The 16,832-nt window shown below is 40.8% G+C and overlaps 1 protein-coding gene across 1 annotated transcript; it reads right to left on the bottom strand.

Annotated features, from left to right (window-relative positions):
* Positions 1 to 1,154: 1,154 nt before the first annotated feature.
* LOC106571971 (zinc finger protein 677) lies at positions 1,155 to 14,563 on the bottom strand. The gene is made up of 2 exons (XM_014145590.2): positions 14,293 to 14,563; positions 1,155 to 2,894 (listed from the first exon to the last, which is right to left on the bottom strand). Exons 1-2 carry the CDS (start codon positions 14,456 to 14,458, stop codon positions 1,903 to 1,905), a joined length of 1,158 nt encoding a protein of 385 aa, XP_014001065.1. The 5' UTR covers positions 14,459 to 14,563; the 3' UTR covers positions 1,155 to 1,902.
* Positions 14,564 to 16,832: the final 2,269 nt, after the last annotated feature.

Raw genomic sequence — 16,832 nt, 5'->3', positions numbered from 1 at the left:
AGAAGGTGCGACAACATTTAAGAAAATAATGTATCTGTGTTTATCAAAGATAGGGGGCTATAGTGAGAATACTGGGTGGCATCTTTACCTTTTTTTAAAAATAAAAGCGAAATTAGTACTATATTCACATCTCTCCCAAATGAACCTTTGTGAATGGCCTTGTTAATCATTGAGCAATAGTGGACCTAATTGATTCCAAAATGTTAAATAGACCTCAGGAGGAATACTGTCCCATTCAGGTGATTTGCCTTTATTTATGCTGCCCATTGTCCTTTTGAGTTCATTGAGAGAGATTTGGGCTCCCAGCGAGGTGGCTTATATTGAGAGAAGAGGAGTTTCTTAATTATTTTAGACCGGCTTGGTGTGGATTTACAATCAGAGGAGTACAATTCTTTATAGAAGCATGAGAATCTTTGATTCATTTGGGTTCTGATAGTAATTCCCCTGTTTCAGACTCAATAGTTGCTATATCAGCTAATGATCATTGCTGCATAGCTTGTTGGCCAGTAAACGACTAGGACAATTATCATGGAATGTTGAGTCTAACTCCGTCTTATCAATAAATTAAGTTCTGCCTTGACCTTGGACAGACTAACAGCTACCTGGTCTGAAAATAGTGTTTGTTGAGAACGCTCTAACGCAGTTAACAATAACGTCAAATACTTTATTACAGCATCGTCTCCCCTGGCAATATATAAAGTTGACAGTACCATGTAAGAGCGTGACGCGCTTCGTTTGAGCCTAAAACTAAGAAAACCGGTGCAAAATTGCAGGAGATCCTCACGCAACGTAGAGGGCTTACGATATTATAATATAGATGTTATTGAATTGGGACAGGAAAAACACTTGTGCACTTAAAATAGTGTGCACTCATGAGGAGTCGACTGTATATCATTAGTCCAAATTTTAAACAATATCATGAATAACTCGCATTAGGTCAAAATGGATTAAATATACTCTTGGACAGATGCATTTTCTAGATAAAGTGGATAAGTATACATTTTTAACAAATCAGTAACATCTGTCACTCCATTTTCTCATCACCCTGAGAATGATATATTTTTCCCATCCAGATCTTCCTGTTTCTATTAAGGTGAAAACATCAACAGAACAGTGGATCGGTGAGATTCCCATAATAAATGCACTACTGCTGGTTCATTTCTTAATCATTTAAATCCAATCAAACTTTATGTACATAGAGAAATCGATACATTATGGATTTACTTTTGTAAAATGTTCTAAAATACACAGCATGAATGATCCACAGTTGATTTTTATTCCCATCTTCTGACAGAACATCTTAGTCCATTTTCTTCCTTCTTTCAGTTTATCTTGTTTGTGTATGTTTTTTTACATGCTTCAATAGGTTTACCTTCTGAGTGACTCTTTTACCACAGACTGGGCAGCCATGTGACATCTCTCCTCTGTGAGTCAGAATATGCCTGGTTAGGTCCCCCTTCTTATTGAGGATTTCCCCGCCGTCACCACAGCTAAATGATTTCTCTCCTGTGTGAGTCTGTAAATATGTTTGGTTAGGTTAGGGCTCTATATCACTGAAGCATTACAGATTGCACAATAGAAAAAGCTTGTAAGTAAGTTGTATTCGGCGCACGTGACAAATAAACTTTGATTTGATTTCAGAAATGTTAAGGTAAATTCTGATTGAGCCGACGTATGCAGTGTTTATCGTGAATAGTCTCCGCTAACTCAGCAACATTGAAACGTAATGGCAATCACGCTGAACTTCCAAAATACTGATTGAATAGAGCCCTTAGTCTTCGTAGTTAAACAATTCCAGCAGTCATCACAGATAAATGATTTCTCCCCTGTGAGAGTCCATATATGAATTCTCAGCTTCCCCTTACGATTGAAGCTTTTCCCGCAGTCACTACAGATAAATCTTTACTCTCCTGTGTGAGTCCGCATATGTGCAGTTAGGTGCTCCTTGCGAATGAAGCCTTTACCGCAGTCATCACAGCTAAATGGTTTCTCTCCTGTGTGAATCAGTATATGCCTCCTTAGATCCCTCTTCTGCCTGAAGTTTTTACAGCAAAAATGACAGCTAAAAGGTTTCTCTCCTGTGTGAGTCAGTATATGTCTTCCTAGGCCCCCCTTCTGATTGAAGCTCTTCCCACAGTCACCACAGCTAAATGGTTTCTCTCCTGTGTGAATACTCATGTGCCTAGACAGATGTCCTTTGTGTTTGAAGGTCTTGCCACAAAAGGGGCAGGTGCTGGGTTTCCCACCGTGACATAGTCGGGCATGGGCCTTCAGTTTACAGGTGGAGTTGTACTGTTTTTTGCAGAAGTGGCATTCACTAAGTCTCTTCTTGTCGAGATTCACATGCCTCTGCAGGCCCGCTTTCAGAGGAAACGTTTTGCCACAGTCACGGCAGCGGTAAGCTTTTATCGATATGGTGCTGGGTTTGGAACAGTGTTCCCCCATTGGTAGGTTCGGATCCAATGGTTGGCTGCTGTCATGTCCTAGTGGGTCGCTGCTTTTGGCTGAGCTGTGGCTGGACGCATTGTTTTGATTATCTGGAGGGTCACAGGGAATATCAAAACCCTTTAGGTGGGTCACAGTGCCAAAATGTTTAGGATGACTCTCTCTGTTCTCCACAGTCTGGGTTTGGGGAAGAGTCAAGGACCAAAGTGGGTCCTCCTGATCACATTCACTTTTCACACAAGGAGGAGTGAATACGAACTCTACGATATCAGCCTCCAGCCCTTGAAGCTGCTCTTCCTCCTGACTGGTCCTGACTTCCTCCTGTTCCTCTTTAATCTGTGTGGGCTCGGGGTCCTCCTGCCCCAGACTGGGGCTCCACTCCTGCTCACAGTGCTGCTGCTCAGAGGGAACCTCCTCTTCAGAGACAGCGAGAGAGAGCTGCAGGGAGTCTGGAGGGAAAGAGGAGAAGTGATTATCGACAGGTGCCTATCATAAGTATTCACCCCCCTGGATTTCTTCACATTGTAAAATGGATTTAATACCTTTTTGTTTTTGTCAACAATCCACACAAAATATGATTTAATGTCAAAGTGGAAGAACAAAATATCTATATATATATATATTTTTTTTTAAATCAAACATATATAAATCTTTATTAGATAAATATTCACCCCCAAGCCAGTATATGTTAGAATCACCTTTGGCAGTGATTACAGCTGTGAGTCTTTCTGGGTAAGTCTCTAAGAGCTTTACACACCTGGATTGTGCAATATTTGCCCATTATATGACAAGTCTACAGACAATTCCACAGTAACGGAATTATTACAGAGACTCCGATTTTTCACTTCAAAATGTTACGAAACAAAAAACATTGATTTCAAAGTTTAACAAACCATATAACTCTATGAACAAGGACTAATGAAAAACAATTTCCACTGAACATTTTACTGTGCAGATGTAAAGTTCGGTAACAAAATTTCTGTAAAACTTCCATCAGTTTTTTTTTTTATGTGACCACATTTTACCAAAACTCTTAAATATCTGCTCTGAATCAAGATTCAAAGATGCCTGCAGCAAGAATGGGGTGTCAGCTATGACATGACACCTTGAGATTGAAAGAAATATATATTTTGGTTATTGAACTACAGTAAGTGAAGTGGATGTACATCCAGTAACAGAATTACGGTAACATAATTACAATTAGGGGTCCCTGATCTGAACCACACAAAACTGCAAAATTATGGTTATCAATATCATTATCGTCATGGTGATGTATCCTGAATAGGCACACAAAAGGTAGAAATATGCAATACCCTCCGCCTCCAAGCAAACACAAATTTGGTTGGTAAGGACCAATCATAAATGTATACGTTTCACAAGTTTGGACATCACAGATCAGCACAGTAGAGTACAGGTCAGTAAAGTAGCTACATTCAGTAAATTATACTCTACAGTACTGTACTGTGCTATCCAAACTTGTGAAACATAGACGTCTATGATTGGCTTAGATTTGGTCCGTCCATGGACGTCCGGTGTCGGTCGGTGCTCATTGGGTGAGGATGCTTGCTACAGTAAATGGAAAGGGGGTAGGTGGTAGGTGTCAGATAGACCCGGGAGGGGGGGGGGGGTCATTAACTGGAGAGTAGGGATGGGTATCGTTAAGATTTCAACGGTATTACTACTCTTACCGATACTGCTTATCGATCCAGTACTTTAACGCTATTCTGATTTTTTACAAGAAAAAAACACGAAACAAATTAAGAACAGAATTAACATTGCTTTATTTTCTGAAATGTCAAATACATAAAATAAAATATTATTTACAGCAAAAGAAACAGCAATGTTTTTTAATAACAAATCACTATTATAGACTAATGTTGTGATGGTAATGTTAAACAATTCTTTTTTTTAATAAAAAATTCCTGCAGAAGAAAAGATAGTGGTATAGAACACAGGTGGGCAATGCAGGTAGGCTGCAGAAGGACTAACAGTTCTTAGCAGTTCTTCTGGAGAAAGATCAACATATTTGCCTTCTCCTGGCAGAAGTCGGGGCATCTCCTAGCTTATTGCGTTCCCTGCAGTTGAAAATACCCTCTCGCTAGGGGTGGAGGAGGCTTGAGCACAGAGGTAGCTTGTTGCAATGTTTGTGAGGAGGGGCAGAGTAGCTCTCTTCTCCCACCACCACATCACAGGATCTTCAGCCATGGGGATGGGAGTCAGGCCTTTGTAGAGCTCGACCTCTAGGTCAACACGCTCGCTGAGGGACGAGGTGTCCTGTTGGATCATCAACATCAACTCCCTGTCCTCCTCTGAGAACAGCTCCTCCAAGGCACTCCTTGTTTTGTACAATGGAGGGACTGTCTACTCCATTTCCTCTCCTACTCCTGTTGCTGGTGCACCGTGTCTGTCTGTTCCGACTCCTCTGACAGCCTTGGTGTTACTCCCGTCACATTGGCCTCAACAGTTGCCTTCCTCAGCCTGTCCCAGGTGGCGTCAATCACCGGCCTCCCTTTACATCTGGGGTCCATCGCTGTGGCCTCATCCTGATAGCGCTCGGAGAGGTTCTCCCACACCTTCTCTTTGATGGTTGCCACAAACGTATCTTCATGCTTCACAGTGAAGTGCACTTCCAGTTTTTGGAGGATGGGTTTGATCTGTCCACAGGTGGCATTCTTGTCACATGACACACACAGTGTGGATGTATAGAGGATTCTCACGAGCTGGACAAACTCCTCAGCCTTATGGAAGTCCTCGTCCTTCAGACGGTCCAGGCTGTCCTTGGTCATTGCTTTTCGCAGCCGTGGGTCCAAGGCTGCTGCTTGGATCGCTGGATACTGCTCCATGAATCTCTCCATCATTAGATAGAGCGAGTTCCATCTGGTCTCTACATCAAGGATGACTGAGTGTTGCGGAAGGCCTGAAACAATTAAAAACAACTTACATTTCTTTTACTGCACACTTGAATATTGAATTCAATTGTTAAATGTGGAAATGTCAACATAATACTTTAATAGATTGAACTGGCTTCTTACCAAGGAGCTGCTGCTTTTCCTTCAAGACTGTTTTGGACATCGAGGATCTCTTGAACCACACGACCACTGCTCTGATTCAGGCTGCCCATTTAGTAGATTTTCTGCGCTGCCAGATTCAATGTGTGCACAAAGCATCCTATTTTTAGGATGTGTAGCGTCTTGATGGCAACATCCATATTGCCAGAATTATCAACAGTCACGGCTACAATCTTGCTCGGCTCTATCTCAAACTCTTCCAGAATGTCGGAGACCTCCTCTGCCACTACTTCGCCAGTTTGCGATTTGTACACTGCCCTGGTGGAGGACCTTCTGTTTTACACTGCCCTGTCTTGTGTAGCGCACTGTAACAGTGAGATGGTGGTCCTGAGGCTGGTCCACCCGTCTGATGTGATGGCCAGCTTTGGCACGTCCTTCAGCTCAGTGATCACTTTTCTACACCACACCAGGTAGGAATGAACGTGTCACTGAGGTAACTCCTGGAGGGAGGGGTATATTTGGAGTTGAGTACCTTGCTCATCTCCCTACAGTAAAAAAAATGATAGTTTTCATGTGTTGAATTATCATTATTTAATTATTGTGTATTGTGGAGTGATGGGACTAACATACAACCCTTTTATACTACGGTTCCCTAAACATGAATACAACTCTATGTACTGACAGACTGTTACCTAAAGCCCTTGGACTCCACTGTTGCAAAGGGGTGTAAGCCTTTCACTATGAACTTGGTCACTGCTAGGTGGCACTCATTTTTCTTAAATTCTCCAGTACCGAAAGCAGAAGCGATAACGTAAGAGCTTATCGATACTACGGTCTTTCATAATTTAGCCCCGGGGCCCGTTTAATACCGTGTTTCCGTACCCATCCCTACTGGAGAGAGAGAGAGAAAATTGAGGGAGTGCGAGGGGTTCTCCAGTTTTCACAGTCTTGTTTTGACCACCAGATGTCAGAAAGAGAAAGAAAACAGTTATGAGCTGAACATAACAGTATGCCAGTGGAAGGGAGGATAGTAGCAGGTGACCCAATTCTAGTTTGTGACTATGATTTCTCATTGTAGCCAATTCAATTGGAAAATGGTTGAAAAATGTCTTAGATTTCTAAAAGAAAATATAGACTTCATTTGACATGCTCTTATGAACTAAAAATGTTGGTGCTCATGGGTCCTTTTACATGGAAATGCCCATAACATGATGCAGCCACCACTGTGCTTGAAAATATGGAGAGTGGTACTCAGTGATGTGTTGTGTTGGATTTGCACCAAACAAAACGCTTTGTATTCAGGACAAAAAGTGAATTCCTTTGCCACATTTTTTGCAGTATTACTTTAGTGCCTTGTCGCAAACAGGATGCGTGTTTTGGAATCTTTGTATTCTGTACTTTGTATCCTTTTCACTCTGTCAATTAGGTTAGTATTGTGGAGTAACTACAATGTTGTTGATCCATCCTCAGTTCTACCACAGCCATTCAACTCTGTTTTAAAGTCACCATTGACCTCACGCTGAAATTCCTGGTTTCCTTCCTCTCTGGTAAGGATACCTGCTTTTTTGTAGTGACTGTGTGTATTGATACACCATCCAAAGCCACATTTTATAAGCCTAAAAATAACTAAGAATTTAAGCATATGTACTTTGGATGGTGCCCATATTGATCGTGTTCCTGTTTACCAATACCTGGGAATCTGGATAGAAGAAAAGCTGTCTTTTAAAAAAGCATATTGATGCGTTAGTTAAGAACATGAGAATAAAAATTGACTTATTTTATAGAAATAGGACCCGCCTCTCGCTAAATAGGAGGAAGCAGATTATTCAGTCGACGCTCCTACCGGGCCTAGACTATGGCGACATCAGCTATACGAGCGCAGCTGCCGCTTCATTAAAGCCGTTAGATGCCATTTATCATAGTGCACTGAACTTTTAATATGGGCAACGGTCTCACTGCATTCTCTACCAGAAATTTGGTTGGCCCTCTTTGATGTCACGTAGATTGATACATGGCTATGTTTTCATTTCAACCCTTTTACAAAAAGTCCCACTGCACCCAACATCATAACTACACTTTAGACATACGAGTTACCACACCCTGGGTCTCAGGTATGGCTAAGTCTTGAAATTCCCTTCGGTCTCTACTGATTTAGGTAAATCAGCTTGTAAGTAGAACAATCTTCAAAATGTTCTTAAATGTGATGTTCTGGTGCCTCTAGGTCAATTTAGAAAGCTGATGGAGGACCTTATTACTGATGAATGGGTTTGTTTTTTTGACCGTGTTTTTCTTTCTGCTTGAATTTTGTATTTATATTTTGACGTGTGTAATTTCTGTAATTGATCTATAAAAAAAGAGACATTGGTCTCAGTATGATTCCCTAATAAAATAATGGTTAAATAAATGTAAAATTATAAATATCTTCATCATGCTCAAAGGAATACTCAGTGTCCGCGTTTTACATGTTTACCAATATACTAAATCGGTGCCCTTCTTTGCAAGGTATGGAAAAGCTCCCTGGTCTTTGATTTAACCTGTGCTTGAAATCCACTACTTGACTGAGGGACCTTACAGATAATTGTATGTGTGGGGTACAGAGATGGGGTTGTCATTTAAAAATCATGTTAACATCTATTATTGCTACTTATTATGTCCATGCTACTTATGTGATTGTGAGCCTTTTCTTTTTTTATAATATATTTTTTTCTTACATTTTTTTTTAAACATTTATAGAATTATTTTCACTTTGACATTGTGGAGTATTTTGTGTAGATCAGTGACAAAAAAAAATATTTGAAATCCAATTTGGGTTGAATACTTATAGGTAGACTGTATACATTGACATGCCATATCAAAATGCTTTTTATGACAAACTATATTCCTATTTTAAATATACACATATGATTCGCTTTTTGCTTCAGTTGTTCATTTAATCTTGTAGGCTACACATTCACAGCTAACAGCTGAATTGGTGTACAGACGGGTTGGTTGTTTAGCAACAAAACCGACAGGGTTGGCTTTGATTGTTGACACCATTTAACTAATTTTGTCTCCAATGTTGATTGAAAACATAAATACATTTGCACAATGAGCACTTGTTGCCTCTCAAACACATCGTTACAGATGCTGGTTAGCTAGCTAGCAAATTTGACATATCAGTCAAAACAAGACATGGTATCAAGAACAAAATAAACGAGCTGAAACGAGCCACCTACGATTCCCCACATGGCAGCCTCTTGTCATTTGGCGGGTTCGACTAAGCTGAGCCACAGGGCACCAGTCTATGGCCCCGGTGACATGAACCGGCAAAAGCGGTGAGGGAGGAGCGCCCTTCTCAAATGAACAGTAATCTGCACCGCTTGGTCATGTCAACACGGCAGCATGGTGCATCGTCCAGAAACATACAACATCTCTTTTCCATCAAATATGTTTCCATGTTCAAACTACTCTCAAAATTACAATTGTTCATAGAGAAACAACAATATTAGATGTTCTGAACCCATGTCAATGGTTAAATCACATCAGAATAATTTTTTTTTTAGGTTTGGAAGAACAAATTGATTATTGAGTGTAATTCCCCTTTAATTGTGCATCTGGCGAGAAAGGAACGGGCAGGTCTCGCTATGGTTCTGTACTGCTGCTGCTCACTTCATGGAAAAGTTTGCAAATAACAAATAATAGATGCAAATGATATACAGGTAAGCCTACTTTGCAGTTAACATTTAATTGAGAAGGTTTTGGGGAAGGTATTTCTGTCAACCCACAAGATGCTTATATCAACTGGCTACACACGGATTGATAGACAAATGCGCACCACAGACAGACAGGGGCAATATTGCTGGAAATTAATTGGCAGATAGGTTTTTGTTTCTAAGCCAATAGTGGCTAACCAGGTGTGGGATAATGTCAATGTTCAATGTTGTGTTGATTAGATAGTAGCTGGGAGCTTGCGGTGTCAGATACTTGTGAGATTTGTTTATGACAGTTTGCAATGGCACACATGAAAAATTGCATATTTAAGTGATAACGCCCAAGAAGCCGGTGTTTGGAGGATATACTGGCACGGGTGTTGGCAAATCGTGCCAATATATCCCCCAAATACCGGCTTCTCGGGCATTACCAACATATTCAAATAACGATTGACATTTTCACAAAAAATATATATATAGTCCCGACTAGGGTTGCACATTTTGGGGAATATTCAGAGGTAGAAACTTTCCTTGGGAATTAACGGGAATATATGCAAATGTATATAATACCATTTAAATGTAAATGTTTTTTGCATTGGATATATTTACCATATGGAGATGGTAAAAGGTTTATGTTTCTTAGACATAATTGTAAATGATTAAATCCTTCCAATATAAATAAAAATGACTATTTCGTTTCAAATTGAACTTTAATTAAATGAGTTGACTCTTCACATGGGATGATTTCACTGAACTACAAAAGAAAGGGAACATTGAATGATCCCCAATGATCCATCACATCTCCCAAAAACATTTTCAACAAACATCTGTAAAATGATAGTGTAGAAACTAAAGCTTTGGTTGTCTTCCTCTCAGGCTTCCATGTCTTCTCCCTGGACCTCCTCAATGTCCACCTCTTGAACGTCAGACTCTGAGGCCTCATCTTCACGGTCACTTTCCAACCTTGTTGAGGATGGCTCGTTGTCAGGTTCAAAAAGCCTCAAATTTGCCCGGATGGCCACCAATTTTTCAACCCTTCAATTAGTCAGCCTGTTGCGTGCTTTGGTGTGTGTTCACAAACAAGGACCAGTTGCGCTTTGAGGCAGCTGATGTTAGAGGGAATTGGAGGATGATGAAGGCAACAGGGGAAAGAGCTTCAGATCCACAAAGTCCCTTGCTTGGCTGATGAGATATGTTGGCACGACTGCATCTCCATCCCAAAGCCCTTGCTTGGAAGTGTACCTCGCCAGACTGCCAAGAACCTTGCCCTCATCCAGGCCAAGGTGGTGAGAAACGGTAGTGATGACACCATAGGCCTTGTTGATCTCTGCACCAGACAGGATGCTCTTGCCAGCATACTTGGGGTCCAACATGTAACCTGGGCTTCAGGCAGAAGTCTTCACGCTTTTTGATGTATTTCAGAACTGCAGTTTCCTCTGCTTGCAGCAACAGTGAAGTGGGCAGGGCAGTATGGATTTCTTCTCTTACATCTGCAAACAGAGTCTGAACATCAGACAGGATGGCATTGTCTCCCTCAATCCATGCATTGGCTACTGCTATAGGTTTCAGGAGTTTCAGGCTGCTTACCACTCTCCCCCAAAATACATCATCCAGGAGGATCCTCTTGACGAGGCTGTCCGTATCGGCATACTGTGATACGGTCATTTCTTGAAGAGACTCCTTCCCCTCCAGGAGACTGTCAAACACGATGACAACACCACCCCAATGGGTGTTGTTGGACAGCTTCAATGTGGTGCTCTTATTCTTCTCACTTTGCTTGGTGAGGTAGATTGCTGCTATAACTTGATGACCCTTCACATACTTAACAATTTCCTTGGCTCTCTTGTAGAGTGCATCCATTGTTTTCAGTGCCATGATGTCCTTGAGGAGCAGATTCAATGCATGAGCAGCACACCCAACGGGTGTGATGTGAGGGGAGGACTCCTCCGCTTTAGACCAAGCAGCCTTCATGTTTGCAGCATTGTCTGTCACCAGTGCAAATACCTTCTGTGGTCCAAGGTCATTGATGACTGCCTTCAGCTCATCTGCAATGTTGAGATCGGTGTGTCTGTTGTCCCTTGTGTCTGTGCTCTTGTAGAATACTGGTTGAGGGGTGGAGATGATGTAGTTAATTATTCCTTGCCCACGAACATTCGACCACCCATCAGAGATGATTGCAATACAGTCTGCTTTCTCTATGATTTCCTTGACCTTCACTTGAACTCTGTTGAACTCTGCATCCAGCAAATTAGTTGATAAAGCATGTCTGGGTGGAGGGGTGTATGCTGGGCGAAAAACATTCAGAAATCTCTTCCAATACACATTGCCTGTGAGCATCAAAGGTGAACCAGTTGCATACACAACTGGAGCAAGACATTCATCAGCTTTCTTCCATTGAGTAAAAAAAAAATCTGATTCCAGGAGGACCGTGAGCTGTTGCTATCGATAAGGTGTTTGATTCATCATTTTCACCTCGAATAGAAGTAGAGGGACTTTTGTCAGAGGTTTCTTGTTGTGAGCGCTGAGGGAACTTTATGCACTTGGCCAGAAGATTCTGCATATTTGTCATTCTTCACATATGATTTGGCACAGTATTTGAAAATGTTCACAGCTTTTCCTTCTACATTAGCTGCAGTGAAATGTCTCCACACATCAGATAGTGCCCGTGGTATTTTCCTGTAAAGATTAGACAAAAATTTGTACAAGAAAACCATACAATTCCATGTACAGATAAATAGTTAAGCAGTTAGATTAAACAACTCCTTTGTAAGATAAATGTTTTAAATAAAACATGTTTGGAAACAGGTGAATTAACACTCCTCAGTTAGCAGGCTCAAGCAAGCTAAAACCCACATGGTAGCAAAAATCAACTAGCAGAAATCGTTAACAAGTTAGAAATTATTTAAACACACTTTGCTGTAGACTACTATTTACTAGTTAACAAAAAATGATGTATGTCATATCAAAAATATTCACCCCACCCAGTATCTCAACTTACCAGAAAGCATGTAGTCCTTGGGTCAGATAGTGTCGTAGTGTGGGCTCAATAGCATCTCATTAGTGTGCAAGATCTTGAGAATCAGCTGTGCATGTGATGGAAGAATGCACTGTGCATGCAGAGGCTTGCAATTCCATTGAATTGGGGATAGTTTAACCAAAATATGCCACAAGACCTAGAATTGCCTTATGTGTATTCCACAAAAAAGGTTCACTGTTATAAGCTAACGTTTTTAATGAATTTACGCAAAATTCCCGGGCTTAACTTCCCATGGAAATTTTCCGGAAAGTTTCTGACCCTTTGCAACCGTAGTCCAGACACAAATCTGGGGTTGCTACACAAGCAGGCTGGTCATTCTATCAGTTGCCAGAGGCACGACCCAGTCGTTCAGTCTAAATGTTCCATTGCAAAAAAACAAAACAAAAAAATAAATAATGTAAAATGTATACTGGCTGGAAACGTTCTTATCCCTTGCTTGCTAGCTAGCCAACTAGGGCTAACGTACAGTCACATCAAACCATGCAGCCAGAATAACAACAGCAGCTGCATTTGGTTAAGATGTTTTCTAGTGACTTTTATTTTGACACAATGAGCTAATGAAGTGCGATTTCGCCTGGCATTGAAAATATGCTTTCTCGTCAGGACACTGTTTTTCAGAGGAGCTAGCCAACAACACAACTAACACAATCACTTCAAACTGAAGCTGGAAAGACAGCAAACTAGCTGCACTTTGTTTTGTTTTTACCTGTTTTCTATTGATTGTTCTTTGTATATATCCATGAAATTATACTGATTCATGATTTCGACTGGCTGAGAAAAGCTGCCTGCCTGTCTCATCCCAACACCATTACTATGGGGCAGCTGTGAATATTGAAACAATGTTGCAAATGTCGGAGAGACAGACAGCAAGGTTTATACAAATCTCCACCGTTGAAAACAAAATGTTAGTCTGAAGGAAATGTGAGATTATGTCTAGATGCTTTTATGGTGGAGATAAAGTTTATAAATTGCCTGGCTGGGCTGATGAGACAGTGGATTACGCAGTCAAATGGACCAGAGTAAATAGGAATTTTAATGTCATAGATTTAGCTGGATGGTAACTTGTGCAATAGACACCAGCTGTACACCGCTAGGTTGAGAGCTTCAAGATCCTTGGTGTCCACATCACCAACAAACTAACATGGTCCACAAGTTCCTTGGTGTCCACATCACCAACAAACTAACATGGTCCAAGCACACCAAGACAGTCGTGAAGATGGCACGACAAAACCTATTCCCCCTCAGGAGACTGAAAAGATTTGGCATGAGTCCTCAGATCCTCAAAGGGTTCTACAGCTGCACCATCGAGAGCATCCTGACTGGTTGCATCACAGCCTGGTATGGCAACTGCTGGGCCTCCGACCACAAGACACTACAGAAGGTAGTGCGAACAACCCAGTACATCACTGGGGCCAAGATTCCTGCCATCCAGGACTTCTATACCAGGCGGTGTCAGAGGAAGACCCTAAAAATTGTCAAAGACTCTAGCCACCCTAGTCATAGACTTTTCTCTCTGCTACCGCACGGCAAGTGGTACCGGAGCGCCAAGTCTAGGTCCAAGAGGCTTCTAAACAGCTTCTACCCCCACGCCATAAGACTCCTGAACACCTAATCAAATGGCTACCCAGACTATTTGCATTGCCCCCCACTTTTACACTGCTGCTACTCTCTGTTATCATCATCTATGCATAGTCACTTTAATAACTCTACCTACATGTACATATTACCTCAACTAACCAGTGCCCCTGCACATTGACTCTGGACCGGTACCCCCCTGTATATAGTCTCACTATTGTTATTTTACTGCTGCTCTTTAAATTACTTGTTAATTTTATTTCTTATTCTTATCTGTATTTTTTGAAACTGCATTGTTGGTTAGGGGCTGCGCCTGTTGTATTCGGCGTATGTGACTAATACGTTTTGATTGGAATGTGGTTTTAAGCTATCAGCATTCAGAATCAGATCCATCGTTGTATAAAGAAAAACAAATGGAGAAGATTAATTAGCTAAAAACAATGTCCATTTGGGGGGGGGGATTGTGATCTCTATTTGCCTAAACACTATGCGAATTTAGCAGAACTATAGGTAACTATCAGTATATCTACATACGAACCTGGTTTGCATAGTTTTATCTCCGGTGTAATCCGCAGCAGTCCACGAAGCCGATGATTCTCCTCCTGATACTCCACTACCGTTTTCTCAACGGCCCCAAAAATCTCCGCCGCAGCCGCAGTTAATCGCTCATTTAAAAACACACGCAAAAAATCAAGTTTAGACATTTTCAGTCGAATGAGAGCTGTGTAGCCTCTTCAGTTGAGCCACTTGATATTTCTTTACTCCTAACAAGGTATACAAAATCAAACCGAAGGTGAAGCGGGCAAGAATAACTAAGTACTTCCGGGTCACGATTTTTGAAATCCTTCAGAATAATAGTCCCATTCTGTACATTTTGTAATGTATAATTATGGTGAAAATAATGGAAAATTTGCACAATTATCGACATATTTCATACTAGTTATCATACAAATAATAATTACAAATATTTTTTTAAGATATTGTCATTTTTTTCTGTAAAAAAATATTTACACCTGAATGGTCAACAATGTTTTGTTAAGTACTATTATTTATTGCACCGTACAAAATTATCTGCAAATGAGCTGCGACGCTCCTCTGAATGTAAACTTTGTAGATTTGGAAACCAGAAGTGCTCCTGAGTAGACTGGACCCCCCTTTTACTGCAACACAACTTACAGTACTGTGTAATATGTATTTCCAGTGTGAAAAAAACTATTGGATTTAAGCTGATTGGCCACTTTTCAGGAACCGCAAAAATGAGCGGGGACGCTCCTCTGGGTGTAATGTTTTGTTATTCGTATTATTGTTGTACATGATAACTAGTAATCATTACTTTTAATGCTGTTAACAATAATGTCAATGCTATAATATTACTTGTGCTATAAAGGCGACTAATTTTATTCCTTTTTTAATATTGTTAAACAAAATTGTAAGTCTGCTAACATTTCCTTATAAAATGTTATGAATTTCGACCATTTGTATTATTTTTCACGATCTTCATTGCGGGACAATTATTTTGAAGGAAAATACCGAAGTCACAGCCTTATTCTTGCTGGTAGAACTGAGGTCAAACTCCAAACTAGAGTCATCGGGCCAAATGGTCGTCTCGCGCCGAACTGCGCATGTGCAGGCCGTCAAATCAAAAAGTGTTTTTTTACGAAAATGAAAACGTGTCTGTCACCTTCACGAGTTTGGAGTAATAACATGTTCAACTACTAAACAACTAAGGAAGAATTTTCACTTCGCTCATTGATTTCTCAAAACCCAACCCATGGCATGGTCTGTTTGGTTTGTTTCACAAGCGTTCCCGGAAGTCTCGCGATGTTGCGCCTCTGGGGTTAGAAACTCTGTGCTAGAGTCGTCTTCAAGCCGACTTCCGTGTTCTAGTCAAATCATTTTTGAAAGTTCCTTGTTTCCGATCAGAGACGCGCCCAGAAACGCAAAAAAAGCGCCGGCCAGGTGGAAGGGTTTTTACTACCGTGCAAGGCAGCCTACAGACCAGTAGTAAAGGAACACGATAACTACATGTATACAAACCGTGGTTAATTGAGTCTTTCTACGAATAGAGTACATCACTTCACCTAGTTTTAACATACTGTCATAAAGAGCACATGTTCAACTTCATTAAAAAAAAAACATGATTTCCTATCTCAAAGGATTACATAAAAATACTATAGTGCCAATAAAGTGCAATTGAAGTAAATCAGCCATAAATCCCTTGTGACAAAGGGAATGGAAAGGTGTAGTGTGTGTTGTGGATTATTGAATCAGAATATTTCACAGATACCGGAACTTGTAAATTCAATTAGACCTTGTTGCAAAGTAACAAAGCGGAGCAATTCCATGGAAGAACTGAATTCTTATGCCACAGACCTCAGGCTTTATAGTAGATGATTAACACCCCTTGGCCTCTTGCCACCATTATCTTTATGTCTCAATTCTTGCTTGTTTACTGATTCTATTGGTGGCGTATCCATTCACAAATGCATGTGTCTGTCCCATGATACTCATGGGACTACACAATGGCTCTCCACAAGCCTGTAATGGCACAGACATACATATACAATACAATCACATGCCTTAACGCTAGACGCAAGACCAGGCACTGACTTCCCTCAGGCCTACAACAGCACAGGCATACATACATAATGCAATTGTATGTCTCAACGCTAGTCATAGGACCAGGTAATTACTTCCTTCAGGCCTATAACAGCACAGGCATACATTTTCTGCTTACGTTCTTGTTTTTGCATGTCTAGTGATTAACTCTATGTTGACCCAGTCTGTACATTCTCCTGAGCTAAGCCTTTATTCTGCTTACACATGTCTATTAATTAACCCTATGTTTTCTGTCTCAATACCTATGGGAGAACAGTCTGGATACTGGAAAATCAACCATAGTCATGAATTTTCACCTACACCTGCAACAGGGAGGGGCAATTGAAGGCAAGCTTCACCCCAAAATATATATTGTTAAAAAATGTCTAGCCTATCTATCGATGGGTACCAGGGTAGAATGTTATGCTTGACATTGTCAGTTCTCAAGCACAAAACACCAGAAAATTGCCAAAAAGAGCC

Source organism: Salmo salar, chromosome ssa15 (genome assembly GCF_905237065.1).
Source record: "Salmo salar chromosome ssa15, Ssal_v3.1, whole genome shotgun sequence".
Classification (NCBI taxonomy): Eukaryota; Metazoa; Chordata; class Actinopteri; order Salmoniformes; family Salmonidae; genus Salmo; species Salmo salar.
The sequence above is the reverse complement of the archived record's forward strand: the minus strand, read 5'-3'. Positions and strand labels throughout refer to the sequence as shown.